The sequence below is a fragment of the Podarcis liolepis genome (assembly GCF_965112155.1).
Source record: "Podarcis liolepis genome assembly, chromosome: 18".
NCBI lineage: Eukaryota > Metazoa > Chordata > Lepidosauria > Squamata > Lacertidae > Podarcis > Podarcis liolepis.
The window spans coordinates 6,735,224-6,750,976 of record NC_139572.1 but is presented as its reverse complement, the minus strand read 5'-3'; the positions used below and the strand labels follow the sequence as shown (position 1 = coordinate 6,750,976).

General features: G+C 50.1%; 1 protein-coding gene and 1 long non-coding RNA gene across 4 annotated transcripts in view; one reads left to right on the top strand and one right to left on the bottom strand.

The window, feature by feature from the left end:
• PIAS4 (protein inhibitor of activated STAT 4) overlaps positions 1-15,753 on the bottom strand; it is a 35,606-nt gene that overhangs the window by 3,581 nt on the left and 16,272 nt on the right. For 2 of the 3 annotated variants that reach the window (XM_083483926.1, XM_083483925.1), the window contains exons 3-10: positions 11,713-11,797; positions 11,174-11,215; positions 9,559-9,649; positions 8,452-8,580; positions 6,120-6,225; positions 4,153-4,226; positions 2,886-3,046; positions 325-467 (exon numbers count right to left, since the gene is read on the bottom strand). In XM_083483926.1, the coding sequence (XP_083340052.1) occupies positions 325-467; positions 2,886-3,046; positions 4,153-4,226; positions 6,120-6,225; positions 8,452-8,580; positions 9,559-9,649; positions 11,174-11,215; positions 11,713-11,797 (831 nt within the window). Of the gene's footprint in view, positions 1-29; positions 468-2,885; positions 3,047-4,152; positions 4,227-6,119; positions 6,226-8,451; positions 8,581-9,558; positions 9,650-11,173; positions 11,216-11,712; positions 11,798-15,753 lie in introns of all 3 variants that reach the window. The other variant, XR_014521002.1, reaches the window with a different exon arrangement.
• LOC310697655 overlaps positions 1-15,753 on the top strand; it is a 147,591-nt gene that overhangs the window by 124,252 nt on the left and 7,586 nt on the right. The window lies entirely within an intron of this gene.

Sequence of the window (15,753 nt, the reverse complement as noted above, 5' to 3'; positions counted from 1 at the left end):
CTCATGTAAAAACACCAGGCAGGCCTCACAAATAACCCAGAGATGCATTTTAAATAAATGGACACATTTTACTCATGTAAAAACACGCTGATTCGCGGACCATTTGCGGGCCGGATTTAGAAGGCAATTGGGCCGGATCTGGCCCCCGGGCCTTAGTTCACCTACCCATGGTCAAGTCCTTCAGTGGGTCCACTCTGATCAGGCAGGAGTAACGTTGAGCGCAGCTGAAACTTTCAAAGCTCTGCGGCACCAGGGTTCCTGGCTCTTTGGTCCCCCGTTTAGGAAGGAAACACAGCAGTGACCAGCAAATATGTTTAGACTCACCTGTGGACCCACCCACAACTAAAATTGGACACTGGGGGCTGTAGCTCCTCTCCTTCTCTGCTTTGATAGGGCACCAGGATCCGTCCACCAAGTATTCAATCTCGTCGGCATCTTCACATTCCGTCAAGATCTTCGACAAGAGACTGTGGGGGAAGAGACAGCACAGCTGCCAATTTAATTCTGAAACGTGTCAAGTATGCACTTTCAGAGTTCCAGAGTTAACGCTAAATACAATACTTCAGGTAAATGAAGTCACCAGAGGGCCATGAAAATTTGTGTCCCAGGCTTTTGAGACTCACCTACCCATGTACTGGGGACATGGGTGGCACTGTGGGTTAAACCACAGAGCCTAGGACTTGCCGATCAAAAGGTTGGCGGTTCGAATCCCCGCGATGGGGTGAGCTCCCGTTGCTCGGTCCCTGCTCCTGCCAACCTAGCAGTTCAAAAGCACGTCAAAGTGCAAGTAGATAAATAGGTACCGCTCCCGCGGGAAGGTAAACGGCGTTTCCGTGTGCTGCTCCGGTTCACCAGAAGCAGCTTAGTCCTGCTGGCCACATGACCCGGAAGCTGTACACTGGCTCCCTCGGCCAATGAAGCGAGATGAGTGCCGCAACCCCAGAGTCGGTCACGACTGGACCTAACGGTCAGGGGTCCCTTTACCTTTTACCCATATACTATGTGAAACCAAAGGAGCACATTGGTTGCCAGATGTGAAATATATGCCAGATGTGAATGATTAGGTTTATCATTATGTTTTTAAATGAAAGTCACTTGGAGATCTTGTTAGAAAGCGACACATCAATATCCTAATTCCTCACACAAGGCTTTGCCTCTCTTTAAAGCCCAGAGATGGAAAGAAGACAAAGCCCATACCAGAAAATGACAAACTAAGCTGTTGGTCTATGCCGAAATGGCAAAACTGATGAGAAAGCTCAGGAACCAAGAAGACCAAAACTTCAATAAAGAATGGGGGGAAATTATAATTTACTTGAGAGACCACTGTAAGCAGATAAAAACATTAGCAGGTTTGCACTTGCAATGTAGAAGATATTATGGATCAACTGGAGAGACATAAAATTTGGATGGTGAAATAATACACAGTTGAAAAGGTTTATAATAGGACCCATGGAGGGGCAGGTGGGAAGCCTAAAGATTCGGAGAAGTCTCCAAATATGGATATATATTTTGTATTGTTATAACTCTGAAGTTATAACCCTGAAGGAGCGTCTCCACCCCCATTGTTCTGCCCGGACACTGAGGTCCAGCTCCGAGGGCCTTCTGGCAGTTCCCTCGCAGCGAGAAGCCAAGTTACAGGGAAACAGGCAGAGGGCCTTCTCGGTGGTGGCACCCGCCCTGTGGAACGCCCTCCCACCAGATGTCAAAGAGAAAAACAACTACCAGATTTTTAGAAGACATCCGAAGGCAGCCCTGTCTAGGGAAGCTTTCAATGTTTAATAGGTTATTGTATTTTAATATTCCGTTGGAATCTGTCCAGAGTTGCTGGAGAAACCCAGCCAGATGGGCGGGGTATAAATAATAATAAGTATTATTATACTTGTAAAATCAAATAAAAATTATTTCAAAATAAATAAAGCGCTGGGCACGTTTAGCCAGGAGGAGAGAAGACCGAGAGGTTAAGTGAGATCCATCTTCAAAGATCATGGAAGATGGCGCAGTCTTGCTTGCTTGTCTGCTGCTGTTCCAGGGGGCAGGAACCAAACCAACGGATTCAAAGGACGAGAGATGAGATGAGATTCAGACAAAACACCAGAAAGAGCTTTCGAAGAGGAAGAGCTGTCTGACGGTGGATTCCCTCAGAAGGCGGTGGCCTCTCCTTCCTTGGAGGTTTTCGAACAGATGGCCGCCCATCAGGCAATTCTTCCATTATGTTCCTTGCACTGCAGGGGGTTGGACCAGGTGACCAAACTCTGCGGTTCTGTTATTCTAAGGCAGGCCTCAAGACCATAGCTGTCAACCGTCCCTTATTTGGTGGGAAAGTCCCTTATCCCAGCGCCGTGTCCCGCTGCTGTCCCTTATTGATGACGTCCCTTAAATTTTCCAGGTTTCAAAGGAAGCAGCTCCTCTCCCTCCCTCCCTGCCGGCCAGGGAGGAGGGAGGCTCCAACCGTGTTGCTTGGCTGCGTTGCTCACCCAATAAGGAGTCTGAGAACGACCGGGAGATGGAGCTTGCATGCCTTGTGCTGATTAAATCGGCCGCGTTGCCTGGGGACTCGCCTTTGCTCAGTGCTTCCCAGCGGAGAGGTGACGGTGGTTTCCCTTTCTGCACCCCCTTTGCCGGGTTGCTGCGCTGTGGGAACCACCGCTTGAGGCTTCGTTTGGCTGCTGGCTGGGCTTTCTGCCTTTGGCTCGGAGGGGCTCAGAAGTTGAACATACCTGTGCTTGGAAAATCCCTTATTTTGGCTGCTGATCCCTTATTTTCGAGGCTGCTGGTCCCTTATTTTCAAATCTGTAAGTTGACAGCTATGCTCAAGACACACACACACACACACAGAGAGGTAAAGAGAGAGAGGTGCTTTCGATGAGGCAATCAGCTCAACTCACCCATCGATCATCAGTTGGTCGTAAGTGGCCGGTTTGTCGCAAACTGGGCACATCCAGGTGGGCTTCTTCTCATTCATCTGCAGGTAGAAAACGGCGTCGAAACACTGGAGATGAGCGCAGGTCTCGGCCCGACACGGCACCGACAGACGCATCTTCACAAGCTTTGGAGAGAAAGGTGAAGAACGTTATGAAAGCCCCAGAACGGACCCAAAGGAGGAAAGCTTGGGGCAGCTCTTTTGGCGCTTTAGGAACCACTGTCAGCCTGAGGGCCGCATTTACTTCTAGACAGCCTCCCGGGGGCCACCTGGTGGTGGTGGTAGGCGGGGCTTGAGCGAAGGTGGGCAGAGCAACAGATGCAAATGTTTGCCTTTGTATAGAAGGCGAATTCCTACACACACACACACCCTCCAAACTCCATCCAGGCAAGGAAGAGGCCTTTTCTGAGTTCAATGGCACATTCTAGCCATGTAGAGGCACTCACGGAGAGTGCAGAGCAGTGGGGGGGGCCTACCCCCTTTTAAAATTGGGTTAAACCACAGAGCCTAGGACTTGCCAATCAGAAGGTCGGCGGTTCAAATCCCCACCATGGGGTGAGCTCCCGTTGCTCGGTTCCTGCTCCTGCCCACCTAGCAGTTCAAAAGCACGTCAAAGTGCAAGTAGATAAATAGGTAAACGGCGGGAAGGTAAACGGTGTTTCCGTGCGCTGCTCTGGTTCGCCAGAAGCGGCTTAGTCATGCTGGCCATATGACCCGGAAGCTGTACGCCGGCTCCCTTGGCCGATAAAGCGAGATGAGCGCCGCAACTCCAGAGTCGGCCACGACTAGGTCTAATGGTGAGGGGTCCCTTTAAGGCCAGGGATATGCCTTTGCTGAGCAAAACCCAGCTTCCAAAGGGAGGATGGAAGACTCAGTAGCCTCAAGGAGCTTGAAAACAGCAGAGATCTATTTATTAAATTTATATACCACCCTTCCTCCGAAGATCTCGAGGAGAGTCCCAATAGGGTTGTTGCGGAAATTAAATGAGTGGGGGAAACCAGGCATGCCACCTTGATATATATGGGGTAAACAAATAATAAACGTTCCAAGGCTACTGGACTTAAGGAAATCTTGAAAGTGTCAAAGCATCTCCTGCAATGGCACCTTCCCACCAATCAGCTGTTGCCAAGGCATTTGAGCTGTGCTGTAGCTGCCACCTCTAAACACACACACACACACACACACACACAGAGAGAGAGCGAGCGCTTTACAACACAACATGGATCACTTACCGGGCATATGAGAGACACTCTGACACCAGTGGTGGCGATTTCGCTTTCTGGATCCAGGCGAAGCTTCTCTTTAACTACAGTTGTTGAGTCGGGGAGAGAATATGTGGAAGAAGAGAAGAGAGGGAACAAAGCGGTGGTTCTTTGTTAGCGACTTTCACCACTCCCCAGGGAACGGAGAAATCGGGCAGTGGAAGAATCTTTCTCGTTCCCTCCCTCGACCTGCTTCTGCCCAAGACAAAGGGCCCCCGTGTTTTACGGCAGGTATACTCCACAACGTGTTTTTTGGCACAATCATTGTGAGCTAGGGGTTGGGCTTGTTATGATTTATCGGTTGTGCTGAGGCTCTTCCCCAATAGCATGCTGTTCAGAGGGGCTACGGTGATATAATAATAATAATAATAATAATAATAATAATAATAATAATAATAATAATAATAGCAAATAATTCATACCCTGCCCATCTGGCTGGGTTTCCCCAGCCTCTCTGGACTGCTCCCAACAGAATATTAAAAACACAAATACAGTGGTACCTCGGGTTAAGTACTTAATTCATTCCGGAGGTCCGTTCTTAACCTGAAACTGTTCTTAACCTGAAGCACCACTTTAGCTAATGGGGCCTCCTGCTGCTGTCGCGCCGCCGGAGCCCGATTTATGTTCTTATCCTGAAGCAAAGTTCTTAACCTGAGGTACTATTTCTGGGTTAGCGGAGTCTGTAACCTGAAGCGTATGTAACCTGAAGCATGTGTAACCCGAGGTACCACTGTAACATCAAACAATGAAAACTTCCCTAAACAGGGCTGCCTTCAGATGTCTTCTAAAAGTCTGATAGTTGTGTATCTCCTTGACATCTGATGGGAGGGCGTTCCACAGGGCGGGTGCCACTACCGAGAAGGCCCTCCGCCTGGTTCCCTGTAACCTCACTTCTCGCAGGGAGGGAACCGCCAGAAGGCCCTCGGAGCTGGACCTCAGTGTCCAGTCTGGACGATGGGAGTGGAGATGCTCCTTCAGGTATACTTGGCCTTTGAGGCCGTTTAGGGCTTTAAAGGTCATCACCAGCACTTTGAATTGTGCTTGGAAATGTCCTGGGAGGCAACGTAGGTCTTTCAGGACCAGTGTTATATGGTCTCGGCGGCCGCTCCCAGCACAACACACATCAGCCAGAACATCTGCGGCATCAAATCTTTGCAGGATCTCGGCAGGAGGATACAGGATACGCACTGACTGGGAGTGATAGAACCGTGAGCGCACAGGATTGAGAATGCACGGTTACAGTGGTACCTCAGGTTAAGTACTTAATTCGTTCTGGAGGTCCGTTCTTAACCTGAAACTGTTCTTAACCTGAAGCACCACTTTAGCTAATGGGGCCTCCCGCTGCTGCCGCTGCGCCGCCAGAGCATGATTTCTGTTCTCATCCTGAAGCAAAGTTCTTAACCCAAGGTACTATTTCTGGGTTAGCGGAATCTGTAACCTGAAGCGTATGTAACCTGAAGCGTATGTAACCTGAAGCGTATGTAACCTGAGGTACCACTGTACTTAACAACAAACCCTGTAGAATTCGATCTGTGCTATTTTATCCTCACAATCAGGACAGATTTCAGGAACCAGAGAGTTGCACTGAAAAATACAACTTCCTCGTCGTCTGGCCCTCCCAAATAGCAACTAAGACAATCCGTTTTGGCGACTGCAACCCTAGTTTAAGGAGCCATTTTGCACCTCGTTTACATACCTGAGTTTCTAACACTGGCTCAGGGGTGGCGAACCGGCAGCCTTCTGGAGACTGCTGGATTGCAACTCCCGATTGCAGAACTCCCTTCTTCATGTACCGCCCCCCCCCCCACAGGAGCACGATACCCTTAATTTCAGGGCTATGAGTTCGAGTCCCGTGTTGAGAAAAAGATTCCTGCATTGCATGGCCTTCGTGGGTCCCTTGAGACTCTACGATTCTACGGAGAAGCGTGCCAACTCACCAAGCGCCTTGCACAGCTCTGGGTGCTTAATGCCGATTACTCTCAACCTCTGGAGCAGCTCTGCCGACGTCATCTGTCTCACGAGGAAGAGGCCCACGGAATAACTCTGAAGAGCGGGAGGAGAACAGAGGGTTTGTGAGAAATCGCAGGGCAGGGAACGCTTCCTTGGTCTTTCAAAGCAGCCCTCCTATCACCTGGCAAAGGATCCTTCCTGTGTTTCGGTTCCTGTGTTACCGTCTGTCAGGGAACTGACATCGGAGGGAGAGGCGAAGGGGAGGCTCCCAGATGATGCTGGCGAAGGACCCAGCAGCAGGGGGAGAAACAGCTCAGGAGAGGGGGAAGCCAATCAGCGCAACACCGGGGATAAAGGGAGGCAGACGGGGGAAGTGGAGAGAGGGCTCCAGGACTCTTCACTGGACATCAGTGAGGAGAGCCCAAGTCCTCCGCTACCCATGCCCTCCCTGCGCAGAAGACTCCCGTGCAGTGAGAGGAGGAGGAGACTGGGTGTCAAAGAACTTTTATGTTGGAAGAGGTTCAAGAAACGCCCACTGACGGATTCTGCCAGCGACTGAGGCAGCCACGATGAGAAAGGGCTGTGCAGTCAGAAAGGTTTAACAAGGCAAATTAGCCGAAAAAGGCACCAGTTTACACACGAGTAACTCATACCCATTACACCGTCTTTCCCCGAAAGTAAAACATCCCCCGAAAATAAGACCTTCCGTGTTTTTCGCTCCATAAGACACACTTTTTTCCTCTTAAAATCTAAGGGGAAATGTCTGTGCGTCTTATGGAGCGAATGTGTGGTCCCCGGGGCTGGGGGGGGGGGAACCTGGGCTTCCCCCACCAGCCCCACAAGCTCTGGGAGCAGCGGGAAGGCTGGGAGCAGTCAGTGACGGGCTGCCCTTCTCCCTCCTCGGGGAAAAGCCTGCAAGCGCCGCACACAAGCTCCATGTGGCTCATGAAAGGGATGCATACCGGCTCTGCTGAGCGCTCCCTTTGAATAATATTTTTTTTCTTGAACTCCCCCCCCCCAAAAAAAAAGTAGGTGTGCCTTATGGTCAGGTGCGCCTTACGGAGCGAAAAATACGGTACTTCCAGTTTTGCCTCTCGCTGTAATATAAGGCATCCCCCGAAAATAAGACCTCCCCGATAATAAGGCCTCCCCCAAACATAAGGCCTCCCCGGAATATAAGGCCCCCGAAGCTACCATAAGGCGCCTGACTCCTCTGGACCGTAGCGGCAGGCGCCGCCACGCAGCTCACTGATTGGCCGCAATGCAGCCGGAGCTGTTCAGGCAGTGCAAGGTCTCTTTAAATCAGAGAGCCTGCGCCACTGCCAGTCTGTAACCTGAAGTGTCTGTAACCTAGAGCAGTGTTCCCCAACCTTGGGCCTCCAGCTGTTTTTGGACTACAACTCCCATCATCCCTCGCTAGCAAGACCAGTGGTCAAGGATGATGGGAGTTGTAGTCCAAAAACAGCTGGAGGCCCAAGGTTGGGGAACACTCACCTAGAGTACCAATGTATATGTGGACTGTCCTAATTAAACCTCACAATAATTTCATAATTATCGGTCTATGTATTTCTAATAGTATAACCAAATCAGTAATTTTTGATATAACTGTAAAAAAACTTCTCTGGAAATTTATCATTCCAAAAATGAAACCTTCATCTGGTTGTAAATGTTAAGCTTATACTAGCAAGAATGAGTCTTTCTGAAAAAAAAAAAAAGATTTAAATCAAGCCTTACTGACTAGAGATTTAAATCGTGATTTAAATCAATTTGATTTAAATCAGGGTTCAGCAAACGTTTTCAGCAGGGGGCCGGTCCACTCTCCCTCAGACCTTATGGGGGGCCAGACTATATTTTGAAAAAAAAAGAGAACTAATTCCTATGCGCCACAAATAACGCAGAGATGCATTTTAAATAAAAGGACACATTCTACTCATGTAAAAACACACTGATTCCCGCACCACCCGCGGGCCAGATTGGGAAGGTGATTGGGCCGGATCCGGCCCCCGGGCCTTAGTTTGCCTACCCATGATTTAAATCAAATCCACTCTGTTCTGAGCCAAGGTTGTGACAGTCACACAAGGGGTGGCCAATCAGCACTTTGCACAGCCGGCTTCTTAAAGGAACAGGGAGAGTCAGCAGCTCAACTCAGTTTTGACCCTGGCACACCTACCGAAAGAGGGAGTGGGCGTGCATAACCACACCCGGGCACAGATGAAAACACGTCTGCATATGCAAAGCAGGACAAACATTTAAGGGAGGAGGAGGAGGAGAAGAGGGGCAGCGGCAATTTTGCGACTGCCCGCCCAACTTGCCCCGCACCTTTCCGTAATTGCCCCAGATGACGGTGATGCGGTTGGTGGCGGAAGACAGGTACATGAGGTGAGTGAGGTTGATGGGACGACAAGGCCGCTTGGGCTCCACACCTGGTTTGTTGGAGGGATAATAGCCCTAGAAAGAAAGAGAGAGGGAGAGAGAGGTGTTTGTTTCGTTGCCAGCAAAAGACACAAATCACGCACACAGCCGAAAGAACCTTCAAGGGCTTGTTTGTTTCTCTGCAATCTGCTCACAAACCGTCCGTTTCAAAGACCCTGCAGGGCACAAGATTCCCAGCAAGGACATCGAGGAAAAGCCACCCCAAACTGGATGCAGCTGGATATAATAATGTAATAATAATACTTTATTACTTATACCCTGCCCATCTGGCCGGGCCTCCCCAGCCACTCTGGGCAGTTCCCAACAGAATATTAAAAACACGATCAAACATCAAACATTAAAAACTTCCCTAAACAGGACTGCCTTCAGATGTCTTCTAAAAGTCAGATAGTTGTTTATTTCCTCGACATCTGATGGGAGGGCGTTCCACAGGGCGGGCGCCACTACCAAGAAGGCCCTCTGCCTGGTTCCCTGTAACCTCACTTCTTGCAGGGAGGGAACCGCCAGAAGGCCTCGGAGCTGGACCTTGGTGTCCGGGCTGGAAGATGGGGGTGGAGATGCTCCTTCAGGGATATTGGGCTGAGGCCATTTAGATTGCAGGCTTCCTCAACCTCAGCCCTCCAGATGTCTTGAGACAATTCCCATCATCCCTGACCACTGGTCCTGCTAGCTAGGGATCATGGGAGTTGTAGGCCAAAAACATCTGGAGGGCCAAGGCTGAGGAAGCCTGGTTTAGGGCTTTGAAGGTCAGCGCCAACACTTTGAATTGTGCAAAACTCTGCCCCATCCAGGGAGGCTGGCTATGGTTGAGGACAAAGTCTTGGCCTGGAGAAAGCGGTGGCAGCTTTCACGTCTGCAAATGATGAGACAGCCCACCCTCCACGCTGCTGACGGATGGTAACACCAACGGAAGGCAGCCCATCTCACAAAAAATGGGCAGTGGACACCCCTGTCCTCTTCTGTACGAGTTTCAGACGATTTGGGTTGACTTACCGGGACAGAACAGTAACTATGGTTCACTTTCACAGCGATGTTTGGGGGATACTGGTCTTCCTGAGGGCATCTGGTATCTGTGTAGCAGATTCTGCGGGGCAAAGAAAGCAAAGGCTCTAGACCAGTCGTTCCCATGCTTCTTTGCTCAGTTCCACAAACCCATCTCCAGTTCCCCCTAAAATGCGTTATTCAGAATAGCGGTTTGCAAAGGTAAAGGACCCCTGGACGGTTAAGTCCAGTCAAATGCGACTATGAGGTTGTGGCGCTCATCTCGCTTTCAGGCCGAGGGAGCCGGCGTTTGTCCGCAGACAGCTTTCTGGGTCATGTGGCCAGCAGAACTAAACCGCTTCTTGCACAATGGAACACTGTGACAGAAACCAGAGCACATGGAAATGCTATTTACCTTCCTGCCACAGCAGTATCTATTTATCTACTTGCACTGGCATGCTTTCAAACTGCTAGGTTGGCAGGAGTTGGGACAGAGCAATGGGAGCTCACTCCGATGCAGGGATTCGAACCGCCAACCTTCTGATCAGCAAGCCCAAGAGGCTCAGTGGTTTAGACATTTCACAGAGCCTAGGGCTTGCCGATGAGAAGGCTGGTGGTTTGAATCTCCATGACGCGGTGAGCACCCGTTGCTCGGTCTCAGCTCATGCTCACCTAGCAGTTTGAAAGCACATCAAAGTGCAAGTAGATAAATAGGTACCACTCCAGCGGGAAGGTAAACGGCGTTTCCGTGTGCTACTCTGGTTCGCCTGAAGCGGCTTAGTCATGCTGCCCACATGACCCCAGAGTCATCCACGACTGGACCTAACGGTCAGGGGTGCCTTTACCTTTACTTCAATATGTGTAGGAAAATGAGAGTACAGTGGTACCTCATGTTAAGAACTTAATTCGTTCCGAAGGTCCGTTCTTAACCTGAAACTGTTCTTAACCTGAGGTACCACTTTAGCTAATGGGGCCTCCCGCTGCTGCCACGTGATTTCTCTTCTCATCTTGAAGCAAAGTTCTTAACCCGAGGTTCTATTTCTGGGTTAGCGGAGTCTGTAACCTGAAGCGTCTGTAACCTGAAGCATCTGTAACCCAAGGTACCACTGTACCCCTAAACATTTTTTTGGAAACACTGAATTAGCCTCTGCAAATGTATCAGAGGCCTGTGCCCCAGGCTGCGTACACTGCAAAAAATAACCCTGTGAACTGTAGTTTGCCCACCACAGCTACACCTCCCAGAAACCTTGACAAACTGTGGCTTGTAGGATTCTCTGGGGGGGGAAGCCATGTGACTTCAATGCACTGTACGGAAGCAGCCCTGGTCTCTTGGAAACCTAGCCGTCACCTTCGAAAGCTCAAGGCTCTTCCTCGTGATCAGGAGTGGCCATGGAAAACAAGCAGATGCGCAGGCAAGCTGCGACCTTGTGAATCAGAAGGAGCTTTGCGTTAGGAGAGGGAGACTGGGGCCCAGGGAACCGCTATGCAGGGAAGCCGCTTGCAAGTTTGTCAACCAAGGATCTCTTCCGATGACACCACTGCCTGGCTTTTGTAATATTCCTCCCCCCACCCACCCGCTGCCCCCATCTCAGGGGCTTTAATTAGCAGCCGCAGCGTTCAGACTTACCTGAGGACTACCTGGACCGATCTCACTCCTGGTTGCAGCTCCCTGCCAAATGAAAACAAGACAAACATCCCCTCCGGGTTAAGCGTCTGTGTTCACAGAGAAGGGAAACATTTATCGCAAGAGTAATAAACCCAAGACTGACCCCAGGATTTTTCAGCTGGGACACACACACACACACACACACACACACACACACACAAGAATTTTGGTTTGTCATCTTAGATTCTGTTCTCTGACATTGTTCATTCCCAATTTGCAGACTACAGGCCAAAAGCTCTGCTGGAGGGTTTGTCACTTGAATGTGGGACAATTAACTCAAACGCACTCAAATGCCACACGATACATGCATAGCAAAGGGGTCCCACTTTCAGGATAATGCCCAGGTCAGCTGCGGGGTGTTGCCTGCCCACCGGCTCCAGATGCCAGCTCGCGAGACCTGGAGAAAGGCTTAACCCAGGTAAAAACCCCAGCAGGGAAACAGGAAGTCTCCGGTCAAGGGGAAACCGGATAGGGAAAGGCTAGGAACCCCAGCAGAATACCTGGAATTTCTGATGAGCTCCACTTGCCTCGGCGTCAGGGCAAAGACACACGGGCTCTCCTGTAGCTTCTCGTTGTTCTGCGGGACTGCACACAGGGAACAGAGAAGGAGGTCAAGCAAGCAGGCGGCCTCGAGGAGGGAGACAGACGGAGCAGAAAGCTGGCCCTCTCTCCGAAGCAGTCTTATGCAACAGAACCAAAGTCTGCTCAAGGCTTGCCAAATCCCTGAACTGCAGCCTCATGGGGGGGGGGCGCAGTGGCGGGGGGGGGAGAAAGAGAAACCATGAGCTTCTTTGCAAGCTTTTGGGTTGCCTCCTGTCTTTCAGAAGGACTTCAAAAACTGGGGGGTGGGGGGGATTCATACAGCAAGATTTATTTAAATGTTTTAAGGACTTTTCCACTGCAAGCTGCAGGGATTGTAAGCAACAACGCTTTCTATGAAGGTGAACAGCCTTCCTGCAAGTGTTCTATTTAACGAAGGGTGCATGCCACAACTAAAGCATCCGTGACAGACGGCCATCCAACCTCTGTTTGAAAACCTCCAAGGAAGGAGAGTCCACCACCTTCCGATGGAGTTCGCTCTGCTGTCAAACAGCATCTCCTGTCTTGTAACTTGAAGCCCTTGGTTCGAGTCCTGCCCTCCAGAGCAGGAAAAAACAAGCTTGCACCTTCCTCTATGTGACAGCCCTTCAGATACAGTGGTGCCCCGCAAGACGAATGCCTCGCAAGACGGAAAACCCGCTAGACGAAAGGGTTTTCCGTTTTGGAGGTGCTTCGCAAAACGAATTTCCTATGGGCTTGCTTCGCAAGACGACAATGTCTTGCGAGTTCCTGCTGGTTCCCCCCCCCTTTTTCTAAGCCCAGCTGATCTGATCAGCAGATAAGCCACTAAAAGCCGCTAATAGCGCTAATCCGTCAATGGGCTTGCTTCGCAAGACGAAAAAACCGCTAGACGAAGAGAATCACAGAACGGATTTTTTTCGTCTTGCGAGGCACCACTGTATTTGCTAGGGGAATGGAACTTAGCTGAAGACAAGCCAGTCATCTCCGTAACTTGGGGTTTTGTGGTTCTATCAACAGCAGCCTAAAATCATATCTGCAGCTGCACCGGGAGGGTGTGCGCATGATTTATGCACTCCGCTCAGCTGAACGCCAACAGGGCTCTCATGTGTTCACGTGGAATCCCTCGCACAACCCGTCTCAGAGAGCCCAGCACGTTTTTGGAGTCAGAGCAACAAATAATTTCTCAGAGGACATGCAGGGCTCTCGGCTCCTCCTGCAATCAAAACACTGGCGTTGCCTCAGCCACTTTGCTGCAAACCTTTACGCACGTGAATTTTTCACCACAGGGGGAAACGAATTGGGAGATGCCCCCGCCCCACAATCATCCCTAGAAACCCCAGTTCCAACACCCACCGGGCCCTCTGCCTTCGACAAGAGATACTGCTCCGTTAATATGACTGAATGGCAACTGAAGAGCCACGTTGGGGGGGGGCGGGTTTCTTCTGCCCGAAAAGTGGGATATAAATACATGGGTTCGTTGGTACTTGAACGGCTTGGCCACTGAATAAATCGGCTCCCGCAAACCCGGAAGTGACCGTTCAAGTTTCCAAACGTTTTTTGGAAGCCGAACATCCGGCGCAGCTTCCGATTGAGTGCAGGAAGCTCCTGCAGCCCATCAGAAGCCGCGCCTTTGTTTTCAAACCGTTTTGGGAGTCGGACGGACTCCCGGAACGGATTCAGTTCGAGAACCACGGTACCACTGCATGCAAAACAAATCTGCAGGCAGAAAAATGCAGACAGTCGTATTAATTCAGCGTGGGAGAGGAGACAACCAAGAACAGGGAGAGGGACATGATACCTTTAATTGAGATCAAGTAAATATCACAAAACCACAAGTAGATTCCAGACGGCACCCAATTCAGCGTGACACTACAACAGCAATTCTTAAGAGAAGGGGTGGGAAGGAACCATAAACAGCTAAGACGCCTTCTGAGACATCCAACCTCTTAGCCTTAAGGGGCGATTCAGAAAGTTATCTGCAGACCAATCAACTGCCTTATGCAGAATCCGACCACTGGCGCCTTTCAGTCTCCGCCAACCTGGTGCCCTCCAAGTGGTTCTGGCCTGCAACTCACATCGAGAGAGCGGTCAGGGCAATGTAAATCCAACAGCAGGGCACTAGGCAAGACTACTGTGGTAACACGGAGTCAGGCTTTGACAGTGGTGGCGCCAGTGTTGTGGAATGTCCTCCCTGCTGAACGTCCGACCCTTGGCTCTTGACCGCTCCCTGTTTATCGACGAGCATTTTCCTGACCTCCCGACTCGACTCTCCTGCTTTGATTGTACAGTGGTGCCTCGCAAGACGGAATTAATTCGTTCCGCAAGTTTTTTCTTCTTGCGAGTTTTTCGTCTTGCGAAGCACGGTTTCCCATAGGAATGCATTGAAAATCAATCAATGCGTTCCTATGGAAACCGCCTTCAGACCAGGTCCGGGGACAGTCTGTCCCCCGACCTCTTCTGAAGGCTGGGGGGGGGGGGCAAGGGCTTTTCTTCCCACCGCCAGCCTTCAGAAGGCTGTTCTGAAGGCTGGCGGTGGGAAGAAAAGCCCTTCTCCCCACCTCCCGCCCCGCAAGCTCCGGGGACAGGAGCGCTTTGCTGCCGCCCGCCAGCATTTTAAAAGCCCCCGCTGTCCCTGGGCGATTTTAAAATGCTGGCGGGCGGCAGCGAAGCCTCCGCTGTCCCGGGGCGATTTTAAAATGCTGGCGGGCGGCAGCGAAGCCCATAGGGAAATTCGTCTTGCAGAACGACTCAAAAACGGAAAACTCTTTCGTCTTGCGAGTTTTTCGTTTTGCGAGGCGTTCGTCTTGCGAGGCACCACTGTAGTTCCAACTGACCTTATGGGAATTTTTATTTAATAACTGGTGTTGTTATTTTCCCATTGGCTTTTAACCTGCTTGTGAACCACCTTGGTATTCTTCTCCTTGAAATGAATTCTTTATTTCTTTATTTCTTTCTTTCTTTCTTTCTTTCTTTCTTTCTTTCTTTCTTTCTTTCTTTCTTTCTACCTACCTACCTACCTACCTACCTACCTACCTACCTACCCTGCCTTCCTCCCTAACGGGACTCAAGGCCGCTTAGAGACAAGAATAAAAACCGCTAAAAGCATAGAAAAATAACTGTTTAAAAAAATTTATACATTGATAGAATTAAGGCTATATGGGCTGAAGATGGCAACAAGTAAGGCTTCCGGCCCTTGCACTCCATGCTCCTCCCTGGTTTTCATTTGTTTTAATGTTTAATAGGTTCAAAGTCAGCTGAGTCAGCAGTTAATGGTAATTGCAGCAGACAGGCAAGGAGCATTTCTGTTTTACTTTTATGCGGAGTTAAAAGCCATATATTTTAACTGGAGGACAGGTGCTGGGAGAACAGCTGTTTTAGCTCAGGGTTTAGCTTATAAGGAACGCTTAGACGCTTACGCAGGCCAGTGTTTTCTGTATGGATAATAAATAAAATAATAATAATAATAATAATAATAATAATTTATTATTTATACCCCGCTCATCTGGCTGGGCTTCCCTAGCCACTCAGGGCGGCTTCCAACAAAATATTAAAATACAGTAATGCATCAAACATTAAAAGCTTCCCTAAACAGGGCTGCCTTCAGATGTCTTCTAAAAGTCTGGTAGCTGTTGTTCTCTTTGACATCTGGTGGGAGGGTGTTCCACAGGGCGGGTGCCACCATCGTGGAGGCCCTCTGCCTGGTTCCCTGTAACTTGGCTTCTCGCAGTGAGGGAACCACCAGAAGGCCCTCAGCGCTGGACCTCAGTGTCCGGGTAGAACGATGGGGGTGGAGACGCTCCTTCAGATATATTGGACCGAGGCCGTTTAGGGCGAAAGATTCCTGTGTTGCAGATTGTTGGGCTAGATGATCCTTGTGGTCTCTTCCAACTCTATGATGCTATGATTCTATGACCAAGAACCAGATTAAAAGCCGGGCCCTGCAACCACTATGTTGCACCACCCAATATGGTTTTAGGGAC